At 38.3% G+C, this 23,516-nt stretch overlaps 1 protein-coding gene across 1 annotated transcript in view; it reads left to right on the forward strand.

Annotated features, from left to right (window-relative positions):
- The first annotated feature begins 384 nt into the window (after positions 1-384).
- Positions 385-23,516, forward strand: part of TDRD5 (tudor domain containing 5) — a 146,262-nt gene continuing 123,130 nt past the window's right edge. The window contains exons 1-10 of the mRNA XM_070939255.1: positions 385-616; positions 1,085-1,513; positions 2,056-2,237; positions 7,430-7,513; positions 9,134-9,190; positions 9,646-9,799; positions 12,543-12,694; positions 17,547-17,767; positions 18,983-19,195; positions 21,780-21,846. Of these exons, the coding sequence (XP_070795356.1) occupies positions 385-616; positions 1,085-1,513; positions 2,056-2,237; positions 7,430-7,513; positions 9,134-9,190; positions 9,646-9,799; positions 12,543-12,694; positions 17,547-17,767; positions 18,983-19,195; positions 21,780-21,846 (1,791 nt within the window). The remainder of the gene's footprint in view (positions 617-1,084; positions 1,514-2,055; positions 2,238-7,429; positions 7,514-9,133; positions 9,191-9,645; positions 9,800-12,542; positions 12,695-17,546; positions 17,768-18,982; positions 19,196-21,779; positions 21,847-23,516) is intronic.

Here is a 23,516-nt window from a genome sequence, read left to right on the forward strand (position 1 = left end):
GCTGGGTGTGACTTTACTGGGTGACCTGTGACCATCCTTGCTGACTTCTCTGTTGACTTTGCTTGTGGAAAGTCAGCAGAGAAGAATGGAAGTGGTCATTGACTTTGGGATGCTGCAATTATCATGTGAGCTGGTTGCCAAGCACACAGATCATTTCATGTGAATGCAGGGCAGACTGTATCTCAAGGACCAGTTCTAAATACCATTTGTTTAGCCCCATTTGTAACTTTGAATAGTTGCTGAATGAGTGTTTATTAAATTAAGGCTGTCTGTATTTGGGTTCTTCTATTGCTTCTTGACCACAAGTAAAGTTCTATGGCATTTTTGGTTCTGCTATCATAGGAAATACTATTTTTTTGTCTTTTTCATTTTGTCAGTGTAAACATGACAGATCAAGAACAGCGAATGAACATACTGAAGAAAGAAGTGCGGTCACTGTTGACACCTATCAAGGAAGGTCTTACCCCTTACCAATTAGAACAAGAATACAAGATTATGATAGGAAAAATGCTTCCACTGCGTATGTTGGGTTACCATTCTGTTATGGAACTAGTGAAGGACATGCCTGATACTGTTAATATATCTCCAAAAGGAGATGGTACTGTTATTCTCAAAGGTGGGTTTGATGGCAAAAGTAATGTATAAAAAGTATGCGGATATTGTTAAATATGTACAGTCTTTTAAACTTGTGATATCTTGCAAGCCTTGGTCATTATGACCAGCAAACAGAAGCAGGGTTCTTACCAAACTATGTTGTGCATCTAATAGATTGAAAATAGTTTGTATTTTCCTTTACACTTTTTTAAAATCATGATTTTATCTTCAGCTAATAAGGGCTTTCAGAGCAGTCCAAAATCTGAAACATGAATTGTAAAGGTCAAAAGCCCAAAAAGGTGGGAGAGAAAATTGCAAATGAAACACAGTAGAAAGCTGTGGGAGTGTTTGTTTTAAAAAGTTCAATAATGCTAGACTTAAGAGTGGGAGATTATGACCTGTAACAATTAGAAAAATATCTGTGCCTGCAGAATGCAAACTGTAGGGATTAGTACTGTGATAATAAACATTGTTTTTTTCTGTCTTTCAGCTATCGCTGATGAATCTACCAAAAGGATTGCAAGCTTGGTTGCCAGACAAAAGAGCAGATCTAAGCCACAACATTCCAAACATAACTTGAATTTCTCTTTGCCTTCCACCTTTTGCTCTCAAGTGCCTTTGCACCACCAACATTCTCTAAATTTGCCTCGGCATGGGGGAGGTCCTCCTATTCTGCCCCCTGTTATAAAAAGTGAGCTGAAGGAAATGCTCAGATTTTCTCCAGTTTTGCTCTCAGATTTTGACAAAGCCTTTGCCCAACACTTTGGACGCAAATTTGAATTCGTGCGTTATGGATTCTTCTCCATGTTTGAAGTGCTGAATGCAGCTTCGGATATTATTCAAATTGTGCAAACAAGAGCAGGCTCTCTGTTGACGTTAAAAGAACACTCTCTTATGAAGCAACCAGAAATGTCAGAGTGTAAGACAGTGTTTGTTTATATTCAACTGAAATGTGAATGTTTATATTCAACTGGAATATATTTATCTCACTTTGTTTACAAAGACTTTGAGAATTGCTTGAAAATATATACTGTAGTAATTGAAGCTGTGGTGGTGTTTTACCTTCTGAGAGCATGTACTGTCTTTGAGATGATAAATATAAGCACTTTTGGCTGTACCTGGAGGAGAAATAGTAATACTAGAATTGCTCAGTGCTTCTTTAGGTTGAAGCTTACGTTAGTTGGCTGGATTCATAATAGGAAGATTAATTTACTAAGGTTAAGACAAAGAAAGCTATATCTATTACAATAGTCTTTGTTGGGAGGTTGGTTGTATGATTTATGCATATCATTACAGGTTATATAAATACAGACATGAATCTGCATATGTTCATTGTCCCAACTGCTCTTCTGGTGAAATATTGAAATTTTTGCTGCTTAGAACTTTAATATTGACTGGCTTGAAATTGAAAATGGAGTTACCTGTAATTACTGCTGACATTTTTATCCTGGCTTTCTTAAGGCAAAATGGCAGTCCAGTCATGTGAAACAGAGCAAACTTTGCCTGTTGCTGTACCAGAACCTGTGGCAGAGATGCCTTCTCCAGTTCTGCCTATGGATGTTCTGTGTTCAACCACAGACCAGAAATCTGATGATTTGCAAACACATATGAAACTAGTTGAAAGTCCAAAAGTGAGAACTGAGGTGAGGATAGGACAAGTAAGAAGTAAATGTATTATACCCTAGAGATGACTGAAATGAAGGATGCATTTAGATCATAGAAATTCTCTGGCATGGAATACCTTTTCATTTTATGCAGCCAACATCAGAAACTGACTCTGATATCAATTTTAAATATTACTCTCAGCCAAAATAATATTCTACACATACCCACATATATATAAAACTTTCCAATGCAGCTATAATTCAAATGAACAAGTCCCACTCTTGATTTATAATACAATATGAGCCTCAGTGGCACAGTGGTTAGAATGCAGTACCACAGGCTACTTCTGCTGACTACTGGTTGCCTGCAATTTGGCAGTTCAAATCTCACTAGGCTCAAGGTCGACTCAGCCTTCCATCCTTCCGAGGTTGGTAAAATGAGGACCCAGATTGTTGGGGGCAATAGGCTGACTCTAAACGCTTAGAGAGGGCTGTAAAGCACTGTGAAGTGGTATATAAGTCTGAGTGCTACTGCTATTGTTCATCTTCCATAAATCAAGCGGATTAATGCAATTAATATAAGAAATATTTATCCATTCATTCCTATATATTAGTATCTCTTATGTTTTATTTGAATTGGCCATTTAAAAATTGTGAAAACATCACTTTGGCCGAGAAATTGATTCAGTGAAGAATCCCTTCCCCTAAACTCCAATCCCTATCATTAGGGGAAAAAAATATTTTAAATGGTCTTAGTGGGTATTTCCAGATATTTGGGACCTTGCTGCATGTACTGCTGGCTTAAGTTCTGCCAGTATGTAATCTTTGAAGATATATGACCATTGACAAGAAAAAGTTAACACTTCAAATTGGTATCAGTAGTGGAAAAGCTGTGGTGCTGTTTCTGATGCTGAATTACAGCTTTAGCATCATTCACCTTCATCCATGGGGTTCTGGAAGTTGTAAAGTACATTTAATCTGTGAAGATTAAATAGCTAATGTAATGTAATGTGAGAATCCTTATGGACATTGGATTACCGTATTTTATGGCGTATAAGACAACTTTTTAACACATGAAAATCTTCTCAAAAGTCGGGGGTCGTCTTATACGCCGGGTGTCGTTCTCCTGTAACCAGGCAGACCAGCCCGAAAAGCTCTGACGAGCCTTAAATGGCTCTGGCGATCCAACCTCTGACGATCTGCTAATCAGACAACTCAGCTGGAATCGCCAGAGCCATGGAGAAGGGAAAAACTTTTCCCCCTCCAGCTTGCTTACCTTAACTCAGTGGTTGGGGGTCAAAACAATCCTTTCACAGGGGTCGCCTAAGACAGTGGTCACCAACCGGTGGTCCTTTGGTGGTCCGTGGAGAAATTTTTGTATTTTTGCATTTTTGCAGGTGGTGCAATACAGAAAAACGAGTGCAGCCCTCGCCATCCGGAATGAATGGTGCTGTTGTGGCGGTGGGGGAGGGGGCGGCAGAAGCAGGAAGAAGCGGCGTTTGCGATGGCTGGAAGCTGTGGGAGTGAAGCACTACTTTCATTTGTATGGCAACAGCATTCCGTCTTGGTATATTTGTGCCAGCCAGTGGCGCAAGGCAGCCCTCCTCTCCTGCTGCCTGGGACTCAGAGTGGTAAATGGCGTCTGATCCGGAGAGCAGCTGGATTTTGCTCTCTAATCCGGATGCCAGATCGGCCCCCTGCAAGCTCACGTCTCTCGAGGAGCGCTCCCTGAAGTGGGGCTGGAAACTTTGGTTGGGCTCCTTGAGAGAGGAGAGCTTGCAGGGGGGCGATCTGGTGTCTGCAATGGAGAGCAAAATCCGGCTTCTTCTCTCCGCTGTAAGAGCGGCATCAGGATTCCACCTTGGTATATTTGCGGCGCAAGGCAGCCTTCGTTTCCTGCTGCTTGGGACTCGGAGCGGTAAATGGTCACTGGTCCAGGGAGCAGTCGGATTTTGCTCTCCATTGTGGATGCCAGATCGGCCCCCTGCAAGCTCTCGTCTCTCGAGGAGCCCGACCAAAGTTTCCAGTGCCACTTCAGGGAGCGTTCCTCGAAAGATGAGATCTTGCAGGGGGCTGATCTGGCGTCCGCAATGGAGAGCAAAATCCAGCTGCTCCCCGGACCAGTCACCATTTACCGCTCTGAGTCCCAAGCAGCAGGAAACGAAGGCTGCCTTGCACCGCAAATATACCAAGGCAGAATCCTGATGCTGCACTTTCAGCAGAGAGATGAGGGCTGCCTTGGCCATCGGCTGGCGCAAATATACCAAGGCGAATGCTCATGCCGCACAAGTTCAAGTAGTGCTTCGCTCCCACACTTCTTCCGTCCCTCAGTCTCAGGGAGATGCTTGACTTCTTCTCAGCCCCAAGACACTGGCTGGCCCATGAGATGAGAGAGAGAGAGAATGAGAGAGAGAGAATCAGAATGAGACAGAGCGAGAAAGAGAAAGAGACAAAGAATGAAAGAGAGAATGAGAGAGAGAGAATCAGAATGAGACAGAGAGAGAAAGAGACAAAGAATGAAAGAGAAAGACAGAATGAAAGAATGAGAGAAAGAGACAGAATCAGAGAGAGAGAGAATGAGAGACAGAAGACAGAGAATGAAAGAGAATGAAAGAATCAGAACGAGAGAGACAAAATGAAAGAGAATCAGAATGAGAGAATCAGAAAAAGAGAGAGAGTGGGGGGAGAGAGAAAGAGGAGGAGAGAGAGAATGAGAGAGAGTGGGAGAGAGAGAAAGAGAAAGGGAGAGAGAAAGAGAAAGTGGGGGGAGAGAGAAAGGGGGACAGAGAAAGAATGAGAGTGGGGGGAGAGAAAGTGGGAAAAAGAAAGGGGGGGAGAAAGAATGAGAGAGAAAGTGGGAGAGAGAAAAAATGAGAAGGGGGAGAAAGAATGAGAGAGGGAGAGAAAGAGAAAGTGGGGGAAAGAAAGAATGAGAAAGGGGGAGAGAAAGAATGAGTGGGGGGGAGAGGGGGGAGAGAAAGAGAATGAGAAAGTGGGAGAGAAAGAAAGAGAGGGAGAGAGAGAGAGAAAGCGAAAATGAGAGAGAGAAAAAGAGAGAATGAGAGAGAAAGAGTGGGAGACAGAGAGAGAGAAAGAGAGAGGAGGGAGAGTGCCTGAAAGACCCCATCCCGTACTGGGAGTCCAGGTGCTTCAGCAAGCGGCGCACTGGATTCGTATTAGTGGTCCGCGAAATTTAAAATTATGAAGTTGGTGGTCCCTGAGGTCCAAAAGGTTGGGGACCCCTGGCCTAAGACCATCGGAAAACACATATTTTTGATGGTTTTAGGAATAACTTTATTGTTGGGGGTCACCACAACATGAGGAACTGTATTAAAGGGTCGCGGCATTAGGAAGGTTGAGAACCACTGCCTTAGCTGCTTGCCTTGCTTTGCTTGCCTGAATCCATTCCATCAGCAAGCAACTCCCTGCCTGCAATCAAGCAGGCAGGGAGTTGTGGACTTCAACTCCCAGAATTCCTCAGCCAGCAAAACAAAGCTGGCTGAGGAATTCTGGAAGTTGAAGTCTACAAGTCTTAAAGTTGCCAAGGTTGGAGACCCCTGTTCTATTGGGTAAGTTTTTTTCCCCTTTGGGAACTTTAAAAAAAATAGTTAATTGGGGTTTTTTTTAGTTGTTCTTTTTTAGACCTAGCCACTTAAAGTTTAGGAAGTTTTAAATTTAGCTTTCATATAAAAATAAAAATAAAATAAAATAATATTTGTGCAGCTTTCTGAGATTTAGTGTGTTTCTGTAGTGTTTCACTCTAACTACACAAACACACAAAATCTCACAAAGCTGTATGTGGAATTTTGTGTGTGTAAAGTGTGAAAGTTGGGTTTTTGGGCTTTTTGTGGCTGTGTGAGGTTCCTGCTTGTTGCAGGGGCCATTTTGGGTCTAGCACAGCTGCTTTTGCATTGTGGGTGAGCCAGTTTATGTTTTTTAAATTTTTATTTGGTGTGCATTGGAAGAGGGGTAATCTTATACGGCGAGTATAGCTCAAACCCTATATTTTAACAGGAAAATTTGGGGGTCGTCTTATACGCCCAGTCGTCTTATACGCCGGAAAATACGGTATCTATCTTCAGACATCCTTGCACAGTATAAGAAGTTTAAATCCTATCTTTTTAAGCAATCAAGTAAAGTTCTGGGGTGCCACACAATATTCAGAGAATAATTCTGTTTTCTAATTATTCTTGGGCTAAAAGGTAGGAGGAGTTACTAGTTTAGCTTTCAACATTTATTTCTGCTTTATTACAAACATGTTCACCTTTTTGTATGATAAGTTTATTCTGGGCAGCTTACAAAAAGAAACGAGAAATATATATCCAACTATTTAATATAAAAATTTAAAATAATCCTTGAGAAAGACAATACTAAAGTAAATGGATGTTGAAATAAAATTACCTTATATATACCAATCTCATTTGAGTAAGCCCTTCTCTTGAAACTTCAGCCTAATCTACATATGCATCTAACTAATCTACATTTGATTAATAAAAATAATATGAGCTTACTTTTCTATTATTACCTCACATAAAAATAGTTTTAAAAAAACCTACTAAAATGCTTGAAAAGAAAATTCCTTTCTCCCTGCTTATCACTACAATCCAAAAGTTGTACCTTACCGTTCCTCCCTCAGCCAACAAATGCTATTAATTACTAATTAACTAGTTACTGATTTATATAACTATTTAACTTTCTTTGTATAGAAAGCATCTAAATTTTAACAAAGATCCAAATCTTTAATTTACAACAGGTATTTCTTAGCCAAGTCTCTTAATTAAAAATTCCTCTCAGGGTCTGCTTCTAAATATTTGATTTCTGTTATATAGAGTCCTGGGAAATTATCAGACGGGTTTTCTCTTGATTTACTTTTGAATATAAGATTCTTTGCCATCAATGAAAATGTTAGGAACCAAGAAACACTATACTCCATTAACTTTAAACAGAAAACATCTTGTTACTTAATGATGAATGTTTAGCATTGAATGAGACTTCCATGTTTCTTGACTGCTGCTGACAATTGGGGAAGATATTCGTTTCTTTTCTGTTCTGCTTTTGATCTCTTGGAATCCTCTCTCGGAATCCTCTGGCTAGCCACAATGCTAAATGCAGTAGCATGATGGGAAGATTTTAAATCCAATTCTAGCATTTACTTCGATTTTAGATTAGTGCATAAGTATATTTATTTGTACTTCCTTTCACCCTGGATAACTCACTTTTTCGCCTCAAAGCTCAAGAAAGAAATTAAGATTGCCCTGGCCCAAAGAGGACCTGGAGGAATAGTCAGCTCAGAACTTAAAGAAAAAATTAAAATTGTAAGTACTGTATTCTGTTTGGCTGTAGTTTATATTTTGAGGATAACAACCCAGAGAACATAGGTAAGATCCATTCAGTGATAAAGTGAAATGCTTTGAACTTAGTGGGGAAAAAAATTAACATTGCTACCCACCAGCTTTTGCATAAACATTTGTGGACCTACCAAAACTACCTGGGTGGGGAAAGAAACCCACACATATTTCTCTGCCTTCACTTCCTAACTATCATGAAAGGATATTGAATTCCTACATACAATAGTATTGATTGGGATACAAACAATATTTGTTTGGAAATTCTCATAATTAATGTGAATTTCCTCAAATCTTTATTTAACAAAATCCAACATTTTTTTAAAAAAACTATTATTTTTTAAATCATCTATAAAATTTTTAATATTTTTCTTTTGTTATATGTAATTCTCTGATGTATTTTTTAACAAAATTGAAATTTCCTTACTATCAGTAAATAGCCCTTTTAAGATATAACTTTTAACATATATCTTTTTGGATATATATTTCATACATTGGTTTATTTTGTTTAGCTTTTTTAAGCAAGTCTTGGTTCAGTTTCATCGTCTAGGATAGCTCTTACATTTGCTCTTTGGATCTCACATATCTTTTACATAGAAATCATATATGAGTTCTGGAAATTTCTATAGAGCATTTTGAACACAAGAATGCCCTTCCCAATTTTTAAGCCTGGTGAAAGTGCATTAGGACTTGCAATATTATTTGTACTACCAGGAAGCTGAGATTTCCCTCTCCTTCCTTTATTCTTAGGAACTATAATTTGGTTTGCATTTACCTCCAACTGAAATTAGGATTCAAAGAATATCAAGATTAGTGCAAAACTACCTAGTTTTCTTGTTTATATTTCAATCAAAGTAATAAAAATGATATTTGCAAAAACACAGAGTAGACAAATGTCATATTGCTGTGGTCAAAGTATAGAAGTTTTGTTTGAGAATAAAGAGTACTGGTATTGAAATATTTTGTAAATATTTAGATAACATATCAATATTGTTATAATCAATATAATATATACAACAATGTGAAATCACAACTGCCAGTTCCTTAACTTGTATTGCCCTTCATACGCATCCAATTCTTCCCAAGAACCTAGGATATTGCCATATATCAGGTTAGTTTATGTGTGGATTGAAGCAGTGTGGCATTTTGTAATTGACAGAAATTTTGTCAATGCATTAATTTTCTAAGATTTTTTTGGGTATAGCCCCAGTACCAATAACCACTGGGACTACCATGGCAGACTTATGCCACAACCCATAACAGTATTATTATGATAAGTTGCACAGTTAGCCAGATATTTAGACTGAATTTGGCATTTTTATCCACCTATTGAATCTTTCTTAAGCACCTGGGTCAAGGAGATGTTGTTTGATGGGATTAAAGGTATCATTATGGACTGTAAACTGTTCCAAGTAAATTATCATCATCATTATTTATATCTTACTTTTATTTGTACAGCTCAAAGCATTATACATAACGCTCTCATCCTCTACTTTTCCCCACAATAGCAAACTTTGTTAGATACGTTTTTTACTGTTTGGGCCAAAGTTGTAAATAAGCTTAATAATCACTCTGTGATTTCTTTTTAAGATTGTAGCCCAGCACCCAAATGGCCTCCATGCTTCCAAGTTACCTGGAGAGTTTGAGGTAGTGATTGTTTATTCAGATTTACTTGTGTTTACTGCCTTTTCCACTTGAAAGTGTTCTCTTTCTCTCACTCTATACAACAACTGTTGGAACAAATAGTATACTCTAGACTAAAGAAGTGCAATGTTTAACCCCACTGCATGGATTTCTAGTATAAAAAAACAGTTAATACATACCATCTCTTGATAGTGTACATGCAGATAATGCCAGATGCAGAGACACTGAGCCTCATAATTCTTGCTTTCATATAATTCTTCCTTTATGTTGTGAATTTTTATGTGGAAATGATGTAGCAATAGTAATAGCAAAGTAGGTTTCTTATTCAGATGTCACTTTAGGTCCTGGTTTGCAAATTCATTTTATAATGTTAGCTAAGTTTCTCATTTAACCATTCTTGCAAATTTAGCCATGGATTTCTATTTTGATTTCTAAGATTTTTTTTTTGTTTTATCTAGGAGTATTTTCATGAAAAAATGGCAGTAAGAAAGCTGGGATTCTTAAATTTGATGGAACTTATTGGTGCCCTTAACGATGTTCTCCGTATTGAATGCAGAGAAGGAGAAAAAGATTGGCTCATCTTTGACATTGATTCACAAAGCTTACCAGATGGTAAGGGGAAATCATAGGTGCACAAATCTTCCAGAAAAATGGGCTCCTTTAGAAGTAATCCCTGAGCATTCCCTTAGCGAACGTTCGAAGTTATGCGATTAGTGCCCCCTAGCGTTTCCGAACAAGGTCCAAAACTACGAATCTTGCAACACCACGACAGTTGTTTGCCCTTACGAACAACTGCAGAGGCTCTGCAACATTCGTCCTGCAGTTGCCAGCTGAAATAGAGCTTTTGAGGGGTGGATTTGCCCCTCAGAAGCCCTGTTCGGGCATCCAGAGGTCTTGCCCGGCACCTTGCCGGTCGAAATGGAGCTGCTCAGGGGCAGATCATCCTCTCAGAAGTCCTGTTCAGCCCTCCGTGGACCTCCCCCAGCCGGTTGCAGGCCGAAATGGAGCCTCCAAGGGCTGGATCCAGAACAGGCCCCGGGAAGCTTCATTTCGGCCTGCAACTGGCCAGGAGTGGTCCGTGGAGAGCCAAACGGAGCATTGGAGGGACGCACAACACTGAAGAGGAGACTGCTTGCTCGATCTTTACAAGGTAAGTGACCCAGCGCAGCAGGTTGAGGTGGTGGTGGTGGTGGGGGGGAAAGCAATTTGGGCCATTTCAGTGGGTTGGGGAGGCCTTGGGTTGTCTTAGGCAGGTGGCCTGTTTCATTGGTAGGCCCCTCATGGCCTTCCCCACCCTGAAATACTTCATGTGCACTTAACGAACCTCGCATTTGATTAGCGAATGTGTGGGCGAAAGAAGGGAGTGATTTTCACACTCACGAATCCTCGGGTTATGAATGGAATGGGCAGGCTCCATTATATTTGTAACTTGAGGAATATCTGTACTTAATTTAATTATATAGATTTATAATTATTTAAGTATTTGCAATGTAATGAATAAAATGTATATTTGCATTCTTATGGTATAAATGCAGTTTTTCCAATTACTAAAGAACTTATATTGAATTATGGTTTCAGTATGCCATTAAATTGCTTCTAGAAATTTGGGTTAGTGACTGTTTTCGGCACACAGTATGTTGTGTATATGTTTACAGTGGGAAGTTGCAACATGTATCCATTTGTTCTCTTGAAAAAAAAAAGTAGTTCTAGCATGGACCTCTACATTATTATACAAGTAGTAAAGTATATTTATTTATTTGGAAATGTTATATTGCCATCTACTTGGTCACAGTGATTCAAGGCTGCTTACAGAAAATAAAAACACAACATAAAAGAAATAAAAATAATAAAACAATAGCCCCCCCACTCCTGTGACAACACACACTCATACCAGCCATTTAATGGGCTCCATCCCGCTCTGGGCCTGCTGGCAGAACCACGTCTTAAGGGCCTTCTGAAAGATTTTCAAAGTGGGGGCCAGTCTAATTTCTGGAGATAGGATGTTCCAAGGGAAAGAGAAGACCCTTCTGCTCCTGCCAGATGTATCTCCTTAGGGGATGAGACCTGCAACATTCCTTGCCTCCCCACTCCAATGGGTCGGATGGATGTGACTGCAAGAGACGGTCCCTCAGATAACCTGGTCTCAAGCCATGAAGGGTTTTAAAGGGTTTTGTAATATTTATTATACAGGCTTTGTGACATTTATTTAATATTGGAGGAGGTGTGATCGAATGTGGTAAAGATATGGCTTCTTTTGAATAATCTATCATCTCAGAGATTCACTGTTAACTTTACAGAAACAAACAGGGATGAGGTCATCTAGATATTGCTAAATATAACTGAAAGTACTCTTCATTGGCCAGAATGCTGGGAATATGAGAAGATAATGTGTGAATGGGATATCAAATCACCATTCAATCATTTGGTGAGAGCACGATACAGTGACACTAGATATATCAAACTTCCCTCTGAATAGTACACAATAGTTATAATAAATTACATGGTTTTAATGATAAAACATTCAGAATTTTATTGTTTTTGTTCTAGCCTAAAATGCTTGTTCTGTTTGGGATAATCATCATCATTTGATGTTCTGCAAAGGATAGTTTACATAAGATGCAAATTTGAATTAAAAAAAATAAACGTCTATTCTTCCTGCAGAAGATAAAGCACAGTAGAGTCCTAATAAATGCTATGTGAAGACACTTGACAGAAGGCTTATTTTTACACCTAAATGTCCGTGTATATGATATTGCTCTAGTTGCGTAGTCTACTTCAGGATACTGAATAGAGATGAAACATGAATCAATGCTAGTTATAGCTTGTATTTCTGTCTTTCACTAAAATCAGACAAGTTAGGTGTAATAAAGTTTGGATATGAGACTCAAATTTTAAAGCTTTAGTAGCTCAATGCAAATAATGTTATGGTTTTATGCTTTACAGTTTTTATAGTTCAGGTTTGTTTATTGTTGTTATGAGCCACACAGAGTTGTGTTTTAAAAAGGGCTACCATACAGATAATTAAAAAACTAAATAACATCCCCCAGTTATGACTTAACATGGCTTTTTCGGGGGTAGGTAAAAATCAAGAGGCTTTTTTTCTCTGTTCTGCATTTACGAATGCAAAGAGCAGTCATGGGCATGAGTTTCACTAGAAAACCACTGCAAGAATTTGGAGCGTATCTCCCACTGAATTTTCTCTAAAATTAAAACAGCCAGATTAAGCAGTGTTGTTTAAATGTATAATTTATAACCAGGTTATATTTATTGTACAGCATTCCTGAATATAAAATTTTCCTTATTTTTGTATGAAAATTTCTGTGTGTTTTAATATAAATCTGTATTGTTCCTACAGATGAACAAACAAATGGTAAGATTTCTCAGTCTGGTCTATTAGCACAGCAAGAGGCCTCTGAAGAGCACGAAGTGCCCACTTGGGATTCCCCGTTTGAGGATTCTAAGAAACTGGAGATTAAGTTCAATGTAGTAACAAAGATGGTGATGCCGGTACGATGACACAATAATAATAATACAAAATTATTTAGTAAAAGAGCATTTAACTTTAAATAAGTGCAATAAAATCAAAGTTGCATAGAGCAATAACAGCAATAAAATCCAAGAAAAGGCCGAGAAAATAAAAATGGCTTTGACTAACTTCAAAGTGATAATGATGGGGATACCAGATAAATTTCTGGGAAAGTATTTACTATGTGAGCACCACCACTTACAATATCAATTGCTGTACCCAATGCCACTCAGTGGGGCTTCTAAAGAAAAACTCAAAGTCTAGTATTCATTTCTACAGAGAAGTAATCTTTTGATACTCTGTACTAGAGATGAAGGCCAAAAATGAGAAAAAGAAGGATGTTAAATTGGTTCCAAAATGGAATGGGAGCTATTGAAGTACCGGTACAGCATATTCATATTTTTCAATTCTATTTAGTAGTCTCAACCATATTTTTTAATAATATGATATTGCTAATGCACTTCCAAAGGCCATGTGTAGTCCAAATGAGAATGTATTAAAACATTAGCTGAAGCCAGTCTACAATCTTTCCTAGGATGTTTACATGTATATGTCATAGATTAGATGTTTTTAGCTGGGAAAAAATGCTATAGCTTACAGAGGCTATTTGTTTTCTAAGAGACAAAAATGAATCATGAAAATTATCAGACTCTGAATCTGATCCTTCAGGGAGAATGCATTTTATCTATAACTGATAGAGCTTTATTGATATGGACAACCAACTGTTACAAGGTCCTTAACCTTAATCCATGTTGAATAGCTTTTTTAGTCTCATAAAATACAGATTTTTCCCCCTTTTTTTCCCCTCCTCCTCCCTAACCCCCCCTCACCCTCCCCACCCCCCATGGCTTCTCCAAAAATAAAATCCAAATTGATATCAAATTATATAATACTCTACCATCCTTTTACACCCCCCCACATGCTAACCATTTCTTTCTAACATTGTTATTATATCCCCTCTATACTATACATTTCAAAGCAACCTTCAGCTATAAAACTATATAATAAATCCTAATTTGACATTTATTCAACTCATAATCTACCCATTTCCTCCACCCCCATACAAATATCTCTTAATTCAAATCTTTTGCGTATATTTATATCTAAACATAACATCCCTTTTCCTAAACTAAACAATCAGTAACCTAACCCATCTCCACCCATTTTCCTATAGGTCTACCATACATAATATTTTTAATATCTTTGTTCTTCTGCCCACACCACACAATTAAAAAATATTTCCATATATAAATAAAATCCTCAAATGACTTTAAATTTGTAATCCATATAGTATCTTCTTGTAATGTCTTTCAACTAGATTATTAATTCCATCGCCCATGTTAGGGTAACATCAGGTTCAGCTTCCAACAGTATATTCAGTATCTTCCATTACCATCTGCCCCCATCAATAGTAAGTATTTTCATATATAAAAAACCACCGGAGTGACTTTATATTTATATTCCATATAGTATCTTCTGTAGTGTCTTTTATCTAGATTATTAATTCTAACCACCACATTGGGGTAACAACCAGATCTTCTGCATGCCCCAATCCCATAGTTCTCTTGCCTTATAACTCAGCATATACGTAATCCATTTTTCAAAGAGTCCAAAATAGAAAGTTCCAATCCACTTAATCAGAGGCCATCTTCCACATCCCAAAAGCACCAGCACTGCAGAGATCTGTTATTCTTCTCAAAATAGTATAAGTCAATAATTTGCCTCAATTATATTTTCATGTATCAGCCATCTATAAATCCCACTTATTATATTTAATCGTCTCTTAAGTAACTGGCATTAGACTGTTGTTTGGTTTAAAATTTTTTAGTTTTGTAGGACCTGCTTCTTCTTTTCTTAACTTTTTGTGGTTTAGATCTCCATCCTAGTTGCCTTTCTAGGACTTGTATATCAGCTGATTGAGTTCCATGCTGGTCTGTAACTTGATAAGACATCTCATTAAAATCCAAAGCCGCCTCTCTTATATTTATAGATAATCCAGCTATTACCTCTGAAGGAGAATCCAAAAGCGGCTCGTCCAAAAGGGTTTCTGTAACTTGTTGTTTTTCCATTACCTCCATCTCCATCTGCTTAGCCTGAGTTTCAATCTCTTGTTCATTTTGCTTTTCTTTATTCCCCTCCTGTGTACGTGGAGATGTTGGATCCATTTTAAAAACCTTGTAGTAAAATTCTTCCGCTTTTTCAACAGTATTTAGTTGATATCTTTCTCCTTGGTATCTCAATATTATACCAACTGGAGCATCCCACCTAAATGGGATGTTTTGTTTCTTTAGCTCAGTCACCAAAAATCCAAATTCCTTTCTATCTTTTAACATCTTGGACGGCAGCTCTTTATATATCCAAATCTTCCTTCCATTCACTTCTAGAGTGGAGTTAAAAGACTTTTGCACAATATCATTTCTTATTCCTTTATCAGTAAAGTAAATCACCACATCTCTAGGCAACTGCCTTTGCTTTGCAACCCAAGAATTTACTCTGTAGGCCTTATCAATCTTACAGGATACCTCTTCAGGACTAACCTTTAAAATCACAGCCAGAACTTCAGCAGACATCTTTCTCAAGTCCTCTCTGTTATTTTCCTGTATTCTCCTCATTCTGACCGCAAATTCCATGGACCTATATTGCATCATTGTGACTTCTCTTTCAATCCTTTGTTTTATATTATCTGCGTTGTAAGTCTTGTGGTCAGCTTCCTTTATTTTTGGCTTTACTTCTGAGCTATTTTCTTGAATATTTATCAAATCATTTTCAATCCTTTGTATTTTATTGTCCAGATTATAAATCTTATAATCAGCTTCCTTCATTTTAGACTCTAATTCTAAGTTGGTATCTTTATCCATCTTTATAACTATTTCTGAAAAGCTTTTCAAAGCTGTTACAATCTTTTGTTTCAGATTATCATACTTTCGTTGTACCAACTCTTTAATTTCCTGCCTGAATTTTTCAAGATTCTGGTTCACAATCTCATCATGTCTTGCCATCTCCTCCAAAACAAATTCCTTTAGGTCTTTAGAGCCATTCTTCTGAATCTGCAAGCTCAAAACTTGCTCATATGATTTGTAAATGGGGGAACCCCCCCCCCCCCACAGCTTGGTTGTCTGGCTTTGTCAGTTTTAACGCCATCCTGCCACACAAACAAACTCTTTTTAAGAAAAAAAAACTTTTCTTCAAACGATATCAATATCAAGTCTCTAAGAAGGAAGAAACATGAAATAGAGACTTTTCTCTTCAATTCTAGCCAGCGCTATTGTTTCAGATACTTTGTAACGTATTAAGCTATTCAAACGGAAGGACTTTTGCTTTCAGCTTTCTTCTTCTCAAGCCTCAGCCAGTCGCCATTTTAAAACTTTCTTTCTTCACTTTTAAAATCACTCATAGGATTGTTAGAAATACTTGCAATTTAGGGTCCCAAATCCGGATTTCATCCTGTTTGTTCAGACAATCTGTTAGATTTTGTTGATTGGATTGGTCCCATCGCCTGGCTCTGCAAGAAGCAGAGTTCCCCCGACACACGGAGCAGCGGCGAACTGAGTAGGGAGCCACATTCTGCTTCCTCCCCAAGAGTAAAAAAAAACTCTGGGGAGTTCGCAGAGGGCTCTACCTGTCCTCGCCGGCTCTATCTCACGTCTCCTCAAGGAGACAGAGTTTTTCGAGCCGTCTCTCAGCTGTAGAGACGGCTCTTTATGGGCGGCGAGGCTGGCGGTCCCGAAAGACCGTCTGGCGGCGGTGGAAACCAAACCGGAAGCCTCCTGATGTTGTTCTTCTATTTGGGTGCTTTTTACCATATGATTTAAATCAAGAGTCATTTCAGGTTCCCAGATAAATGAAGCTCTTTCGTCTCCCCGCTGTGGCTTCCTGCCAGCTGAACCCACCACTGGCTGGTCCCGCCCCGCTCCTTGCCCTCACCCTCCCAGTCACTCACCTGAGAAGGTAAGGGTGATGGCAGCGGATGGAGACTTGCTTCATATTACAGAACGGGAGCAAAGTGGCCTTGTACTTGCCCTTTCTTGCGGCCCTTGGTGCTGCACGCACCTTGGTCACTCGGGGAGATGCACGACTTTCTCTCCATCCTGAGACACTGGCTCAGCTGTGGCTGATGCCGGTGCTCTTGCTACCTCCATGGTCTGCTCGCTGCTCTTGCAGCACCTTGCAAACACACTTAAATTTAGCACACTTCACAATGGGGGAGACTGCATCCCCTGCTCCTCCTGGAGCCCATTACAATGCAGAGCATCGGCTGCAGCCGGTCTGAGCCAGTGTCTCAGGACAGAGAGAAAATTGTGCATCTCCCCGAGTGACCAGGGTGTGTGCAGCACCAAGAAGGGCCAGAAGAAGAGGCAAGTACAGGGCTGCTTCACTCCCATTCTGGAATATGGAGTGAGTCTCCATCCACCACCGTCGCCCTTCTCAGGCAAGGAGTGACTGAGAGGGGAGGGTGAGGGGCAGGGCCATCCAGTGGTGGGATCCGGTTCAGCAGGGAGCCACCGCAAAGGACCCAAAGAGCCACACGCGGCTCCAGAGCTACAGGTTGTCAACACCCGGTCTAATCATACTTGGCCAAATAAAGCATTCAATTCAAATTTCTGTGTATATGTCTTTTGTAGTAGTATGGAGTACACACAAGTCAAATATAATAGTACACACAGTTCAAATATAAAGAGCTCTCAAACTTCACAAAGATCACAAAGCTCAAACATCACATTGAAAAATTTGAAAGAATAGCTTTTATGTTTCCTTGCATTGGATTTCCAGCCAAGATCATTAGTCCTGAGTTTTATGTGAAAGTGATTCTTTTTTCTTTCCTTGCATTTGCAGCACCTAGGCATAAAGAAAGATAACATTATACAGGAAATAATGGAAGAAGAAATACCACCAGATGCTGTTCAAGATGAAACTCTTTATTGTCTCCCTAAGCTTGACAAGAATGCTTTTGTTGGATTATTTGTGGAGGACATTGTGTCACCTTCACAATTCCATGTCCGGATTTACGGTGGAGAAACTTCTGATGAGCTGGAAAATATTATGATTGAGATGAGGTTAAGATATATTTGGGCTGTTAATGAAAGTAGAGATATCTACTTTTGCACAAACTTTACTAAAATTGAAGGGAGTGAGAATTCACTTTGTTTTTTGTGTATGGATGCCTGTAATCCATAACTCAACTACTTGCAGTGCAACTGCTCTCAAGATGATTATCCATGCACATTTCAAAGTGTGAACTTTCAACATTTCATTTTATAATTGTCATGTTTGTTTGAAAAATTTTGAGGAAGAACCTAAACATTTTCATCATCTTTCAATAATTCAGATTTCCACAACTTGTTTGTATCATTCCCATAAGAAAAAAAATGGCAAATAAGATTAGATAGAAAACATTTTTGCAGGCTTGAAGAAAATAGAAAATAGTACTAGATAACCTAGCCTCCTACCGTGTTTCCCCAGAAATAAGACCCTGTCTTATATTTTTTTGAACCCTGAAATAAGCGCTTGGCCTTATTGCCATGTACTCAAAAGCCCGATTGGACTTATTATCAGGGGATGTCTTATTTTGGGATAAATGGTATTATGTATAAATCCATGTGTAAAATATATCATGATATGAGATATGGGGAGATTGTTTAAGATGGCCAGTTGGGAGTTCAAATATTGACACTCCAGCTGATTCCTATTCCTCATCTCAGTGTTCGTTCTGTGACTAGGAAAAAAATGTGCTCTACTATGGGAGCAGCAGAGTCACTCCTTAAATCCATCAGACAAGATGAATGAGCGGTGTAAAATAAGTGTATTCTTCAGGAAAGAGGAGGGAGTTCCTACCAGTGGGAATTTCAGCTTTTCTCCAAACAGGAGAGAAGTAGCCCATAGAAATGAAGGATGTCTTTGTTCTGATATTTCTAAACTGATCTCTTTAATTTTTTTTAAAAAAATGAGATTGGTTTAAAATAGGATTTTAAAAACTGAATATTTTTTGTTAATCCAAATAATGCCTCAGAGACCAATTTTTGTTTTCAAGAATTCCCATGGAATTCAATCCAGCGCAGTTCAGTACTCATCCATGTTTATAATATTGTACGGAGAAAGTTGTATTAGTGTATGGTAGCCAAAAAACAGGTGTCTGGTAGCACCTTTTCAGACTGCAGAGCTGTAGCTCATGTAAGCTACAAATTTAATAAATTTGTTAAACTGAAAAGGTAGTACCAGACCCAGATACATAGTAAGCTACAGTGGTGATACATTTGAATCTTCTCTTTCAGACGATGCTATTCTAGTAATTATGTAGCTAATCGTTACGTCATACCGGAAACCTTCATCCGTCCTGGCCAGCTTTGTTGTGTAAAGAATTCTAAAGATAAATGGTGGTACCGAGTTATCATTCATCGACTCCTTAATGACCAAGAAGTGGAAGTGTTTTACCCAGACTTTGGAAATATAACAGTAGCTCAAAAATCTTCACTGAGGTTACTCAAGTAAGTAAACTATCTTTAAAAATGTATAATGATACATAAAGTCTTTCATTCCCCATTATCACATGCTATAGTTTAGACAATGTTGATCGAGATTGGGACATTAATGTGGCAGTCATTGCACAGACTGACAAATTAAGGTCCTTATCATTGTCTTCTCCCTTTTGTGCCAAGATCAGATATACATCAACTTCTATACTGATCACATTTTCTGATTATCATTTTTTATGACCCCATAATTCCTTAATTTGGGGCAAAGTTAGGGCAACTAAATGGAGCTGAGCATTTACTGGCCAGTTGCCCTTCCTAATGCCTACATGGAGCTTGCAGCAGATACTTTCTCTTTTTACCCTGAAAGAGAAACATCTGCTACTACCTAGGATTGAACTCTCAACCTTCTGAGTGGGAGAGTGTCTTCACCACTAAACCACCATCCTACTCTCACTTTCTGATCATTATTATTATAGCTTATTAAGCTCAGAGCTATTGGAAGGCCAGGAAAAGCTAATCCTTTCTCCACCTCCTAAAAACCGTGTACAGGGTGGAGTGGAGTGTTGGTTTTGTTTTTTGTTTTTTTGAGGAAAACCCCCCCACATATGCTACAGGAACAGTTTTACAGGAAGTCCTCAACACATAGCCAGTTGCTTAGCAACTGTTCAAAGTTACGACAATGTAAAAAAGGAAACATGACCTGGATTGGAAGTTCTGGCTTTAGGTCCCCTCTGCAGTCATGTGAACAAACTTTGGACCCTCAACAATATTGCCGCATTTATGATAGTTTTGTGGCACATCTGACTTTTGGCAAAACTACATTCATCACAAACCATTGCTTCACTTAAGAACTGCAACATTTGCTTAATGACTGTGGCATTTGCTTTATAATCAATGTATTAATTAAACAGCTCCCACAAAAGTGATAAAATCATTTTATGACCTTTACAAGATACTACCCTAATGGACAGGCTCCAATATGATCATATGTCAAGAACTATTTGTAGTTTGGTTTGGATTTTAGCCTCCCATTTTGTTCTTGCTAGACTGATTAGTTAGCCATTAATCTGACCATGTTTAAGGTAAGATAGGTAAGTGATACAGATAGTGCTTGACTTATGACGATTGGTTTAACCATTATTCAAATTTATGATGGCACTGAAAAAAAGTATGACTGGTCCTCACACTTACGACCATTGCAATGTCCCTACAGGCACATGACCAAATTTTGGCACCTGGCAACCAGGATGTGTTTATGACCATTGCAGAATTCCAGGGTCATGTGATTGCCATTTACAACATTCCCAGATAGCTTCCAACAAGCAAAGTGAATGTGGGAAGCTGGATTTGCTTAATTACTGTGTAATTCACTTAACCATGTTGATTTGCTTCTCAACTGCACCAAAAAGGATGGTAAACTCAAGATATGACTCACTTAATGGCTGCATCACATTGATCAAATGCAGCAGTCATAAATTGCAGATTACCTGTATTTACATGTTATGCAAGTGCGAATTTGGGCAACATGGTAAACTAAAATGAGATTCGTTTTATCAAAATTGGGTAATAACAATAATACCCTCAAAACATAGTCTCCAGAAATGTTGCTACTTAGTTTGAGGACTGTATATTATTTTGGAATTTTGTGACATAATTGTAATACTTCTGAAAGTTATTTATATGGTTTTCTTTTGTTTTATTCAATAATAAAATGGTGTGTTCCTTGCCTTTGCAAACATCCAAGGACCATCGAGCTTGTGTTCCAACCCTGAAGAATTTTAATAATTTAGTTTTGCCACCCAGTTAAAAGTTTAAAATATTTATTTGTGTTAAAGTGTGTTTCAATCTGAAAATAAGATCAAAGATTAGAGAAGGCTGTACTCATACACTCTAATGTCATTTTTACTTTGTGGATTCTGCCCCATAGTTTGCCAGAACATCTAAACATGGTAAACTATTATGTGCTATTAAAGCAAAAGAATATTAGAGATGACCAATACTGTAATTCATTAATACAGATAAAACAGCAGGTATGGACACAATCCCTGTCCAGATTCACATTTGATGCTAATCCTAATGTGGCTTGTTTGTTTTGGCTTTGCATGCTCTGAAAACAGAAGCAAATGAAGTGTGGTTCGTTTCAGAGTAGTGAACATCAGGTGGAAACCAGATTGTGGTTTATTTGTCAATTGCATCTATTAATTAGTGTGATATGTGAATATAAAGGAATGTGATGGTTTTCTGAACTGTTTGTATTTCAGCTTTTCCCAGCATCTAACCAGTTCACAGAGGTGCAAGGCAATATAAACATTTTTTTAAAAAGGAAGAAAACAAAACATTTGCTTTACAAGTTTTGATTGTTTTGCCAACCTGTTAAGCTGTGCTCTGAATCTTTCAACAGAGTATGCTGTAATGTGTGTATGTGATGTGTGTATGTAGTCAGTAGTGTATGCATAAAGGCATAACAGTTTGTGAAATATGGTTTATTGCTTAAGGTGTTATATGAATCAAAAGCATATAAAGGGATTGGAGAACAACATCAAATCATATTTTGTTGATAAATCTGAATTAGCCTATTATGATATTCTTCCAACAGACATTGCTATGCAAAACTTCCTGCCCAAGTTATCCCTGGCTGTTTAGCCTGGGTGAAGCCAAGCAAGGTATGTAATTTCCTATTTGTTTGGTTCTCCTCTGGAGAATTGGTTGGAGATAACTGAAGAGATAATCACAATTTTTTGAGACCCTCAAAATGACGAAACTCCTGAATGAGTCAACCCAGGAAATGGTTAAAGCACAAGTTATATAAAAGTAATGGTGAGGTTTGTCAGATCATATATTAGAATGCATGATTATCAAATGCTGTAAGATTTATGTTGTTTTCTCCATTATATCTAGCACAGATTGTTCCAATGATTTGGAATTTATTATCTAGATATATTTCATCTAGTACATTGTATTGTATATGTACATATGTATGTGTGTGTATGTATATATATGTATATATGCAGTGTGATCACTCAGCGGTTAAGACGCAGCAGCCCAGGTATGAGATCCAAGTGCCACGCGTGGGGTGAGCTCCATTCTCACTCCAGCTCCTGTCAACCTAGCAGTTTGAAAGCATGTAAATGCGAATAGATAAATACGTACCACTACGGTGGGAAAGTAATAGCGCTCTGTGACTTCATGCTGGCCCTATGACCATGGAAATGTCTTGGACAGCATTGGCTCAATGGCCTTGAAATGGAGATGAACATTGCCTCCTATAGTCAGCAACAACTAGCAGAGTAAAATCTGCACAGACTCTTTTTATATATTTATATAGCGGTGATTGCATGACTTCTGTAGATGCCATACACTAAATAAAAATAATCTGTTGTATGCAAACCTATGTTGTAGCCCTTGAAATTTGCTGTAACAAGCTTGATGTCAAATCGAGAATTGACCTGTATACGTCACATAGTTTGATTGCCTCCTGGAATATGTTAATGTACCAAAATATTCAAGACAGCATCTTATCTTTTTCTGGGGATCTGTTTCAGTTTAGGCGAATTTAGGCGCAGTAGTAAATACATACCGTACTTGCATCTTGAAGCATGTTCATCTATTCCTGAAAAGGCCTCCCTTGAATCCAGAGGTCTTTGCCTTATTTAGCAAAAAGGAAGATGACACTGAGCTTAAGAACCCCTCTTGAGAAAAACAAAAGGAAAGAAAATGATACATTAAAAAGTACTATGCAGTGCCTACTTTGCCCACTGTATCAACTCACACTTGCCAAGTTAAATTAACCTGGGAGATTTCTACCTTGTTCTGTCAATGAATGACATATATGTGTATGTATATCAGAAGTCACATTTCAAAATGGGCAGAGTCAGGATAAAACTTTTGAGTAAATAAAAATAAAAAGTATTTGATTCCACATCTGCCTGTATCAGCAATTCTGCCTCACATGTGTACACACATTTTTTCTCAGCATAAAAATAGAAAATGACTAAAACTAGATGGAGCTGGGCTAACTGCATTGATTAAGGGGTAAGAATTGGGTTGATATTAAGTGAGGGGAGGAGTCAAGGACGGAACAACAGCAAGGAAGTACTAGGTAAGATTCTGGAGTAATTTCATGTAGTTGTAATGTGTATTGATTAAATTTTTTGCTTATTTTGTATTTCAGTGTCTGGATTTTTTTAAGATTTAAATTTATAAACAGTTGAAACGAGGGTTCAAAGAAAAAATAAGTTGCAACATTGGGAAAGAATAAGGTTTGTCTTGCTTACAGAGCAATGTTAGCATCAGAACTTAAATATTGGAATTGTTGAAAAATTCAGGGAATGAA

Source organism: Pituophis catenifer, unplaced genomic scaffold (assembly GCF_029215685.1).
Source record: "Pituophis catenifer annectens isolate HBS135680 unplaced genomic scaffold, rPitCat1.0.hap2 SCAF_3, whole genome shotgun sequence".
In the NCBI taxonomy this organism is placed as follows: domain Eukaryota; kingdom Metazoa; phylum Chordata; class Lepidosauria; order Squamata; family Colubridae; genus Pituophis; species Pituophis catenifer.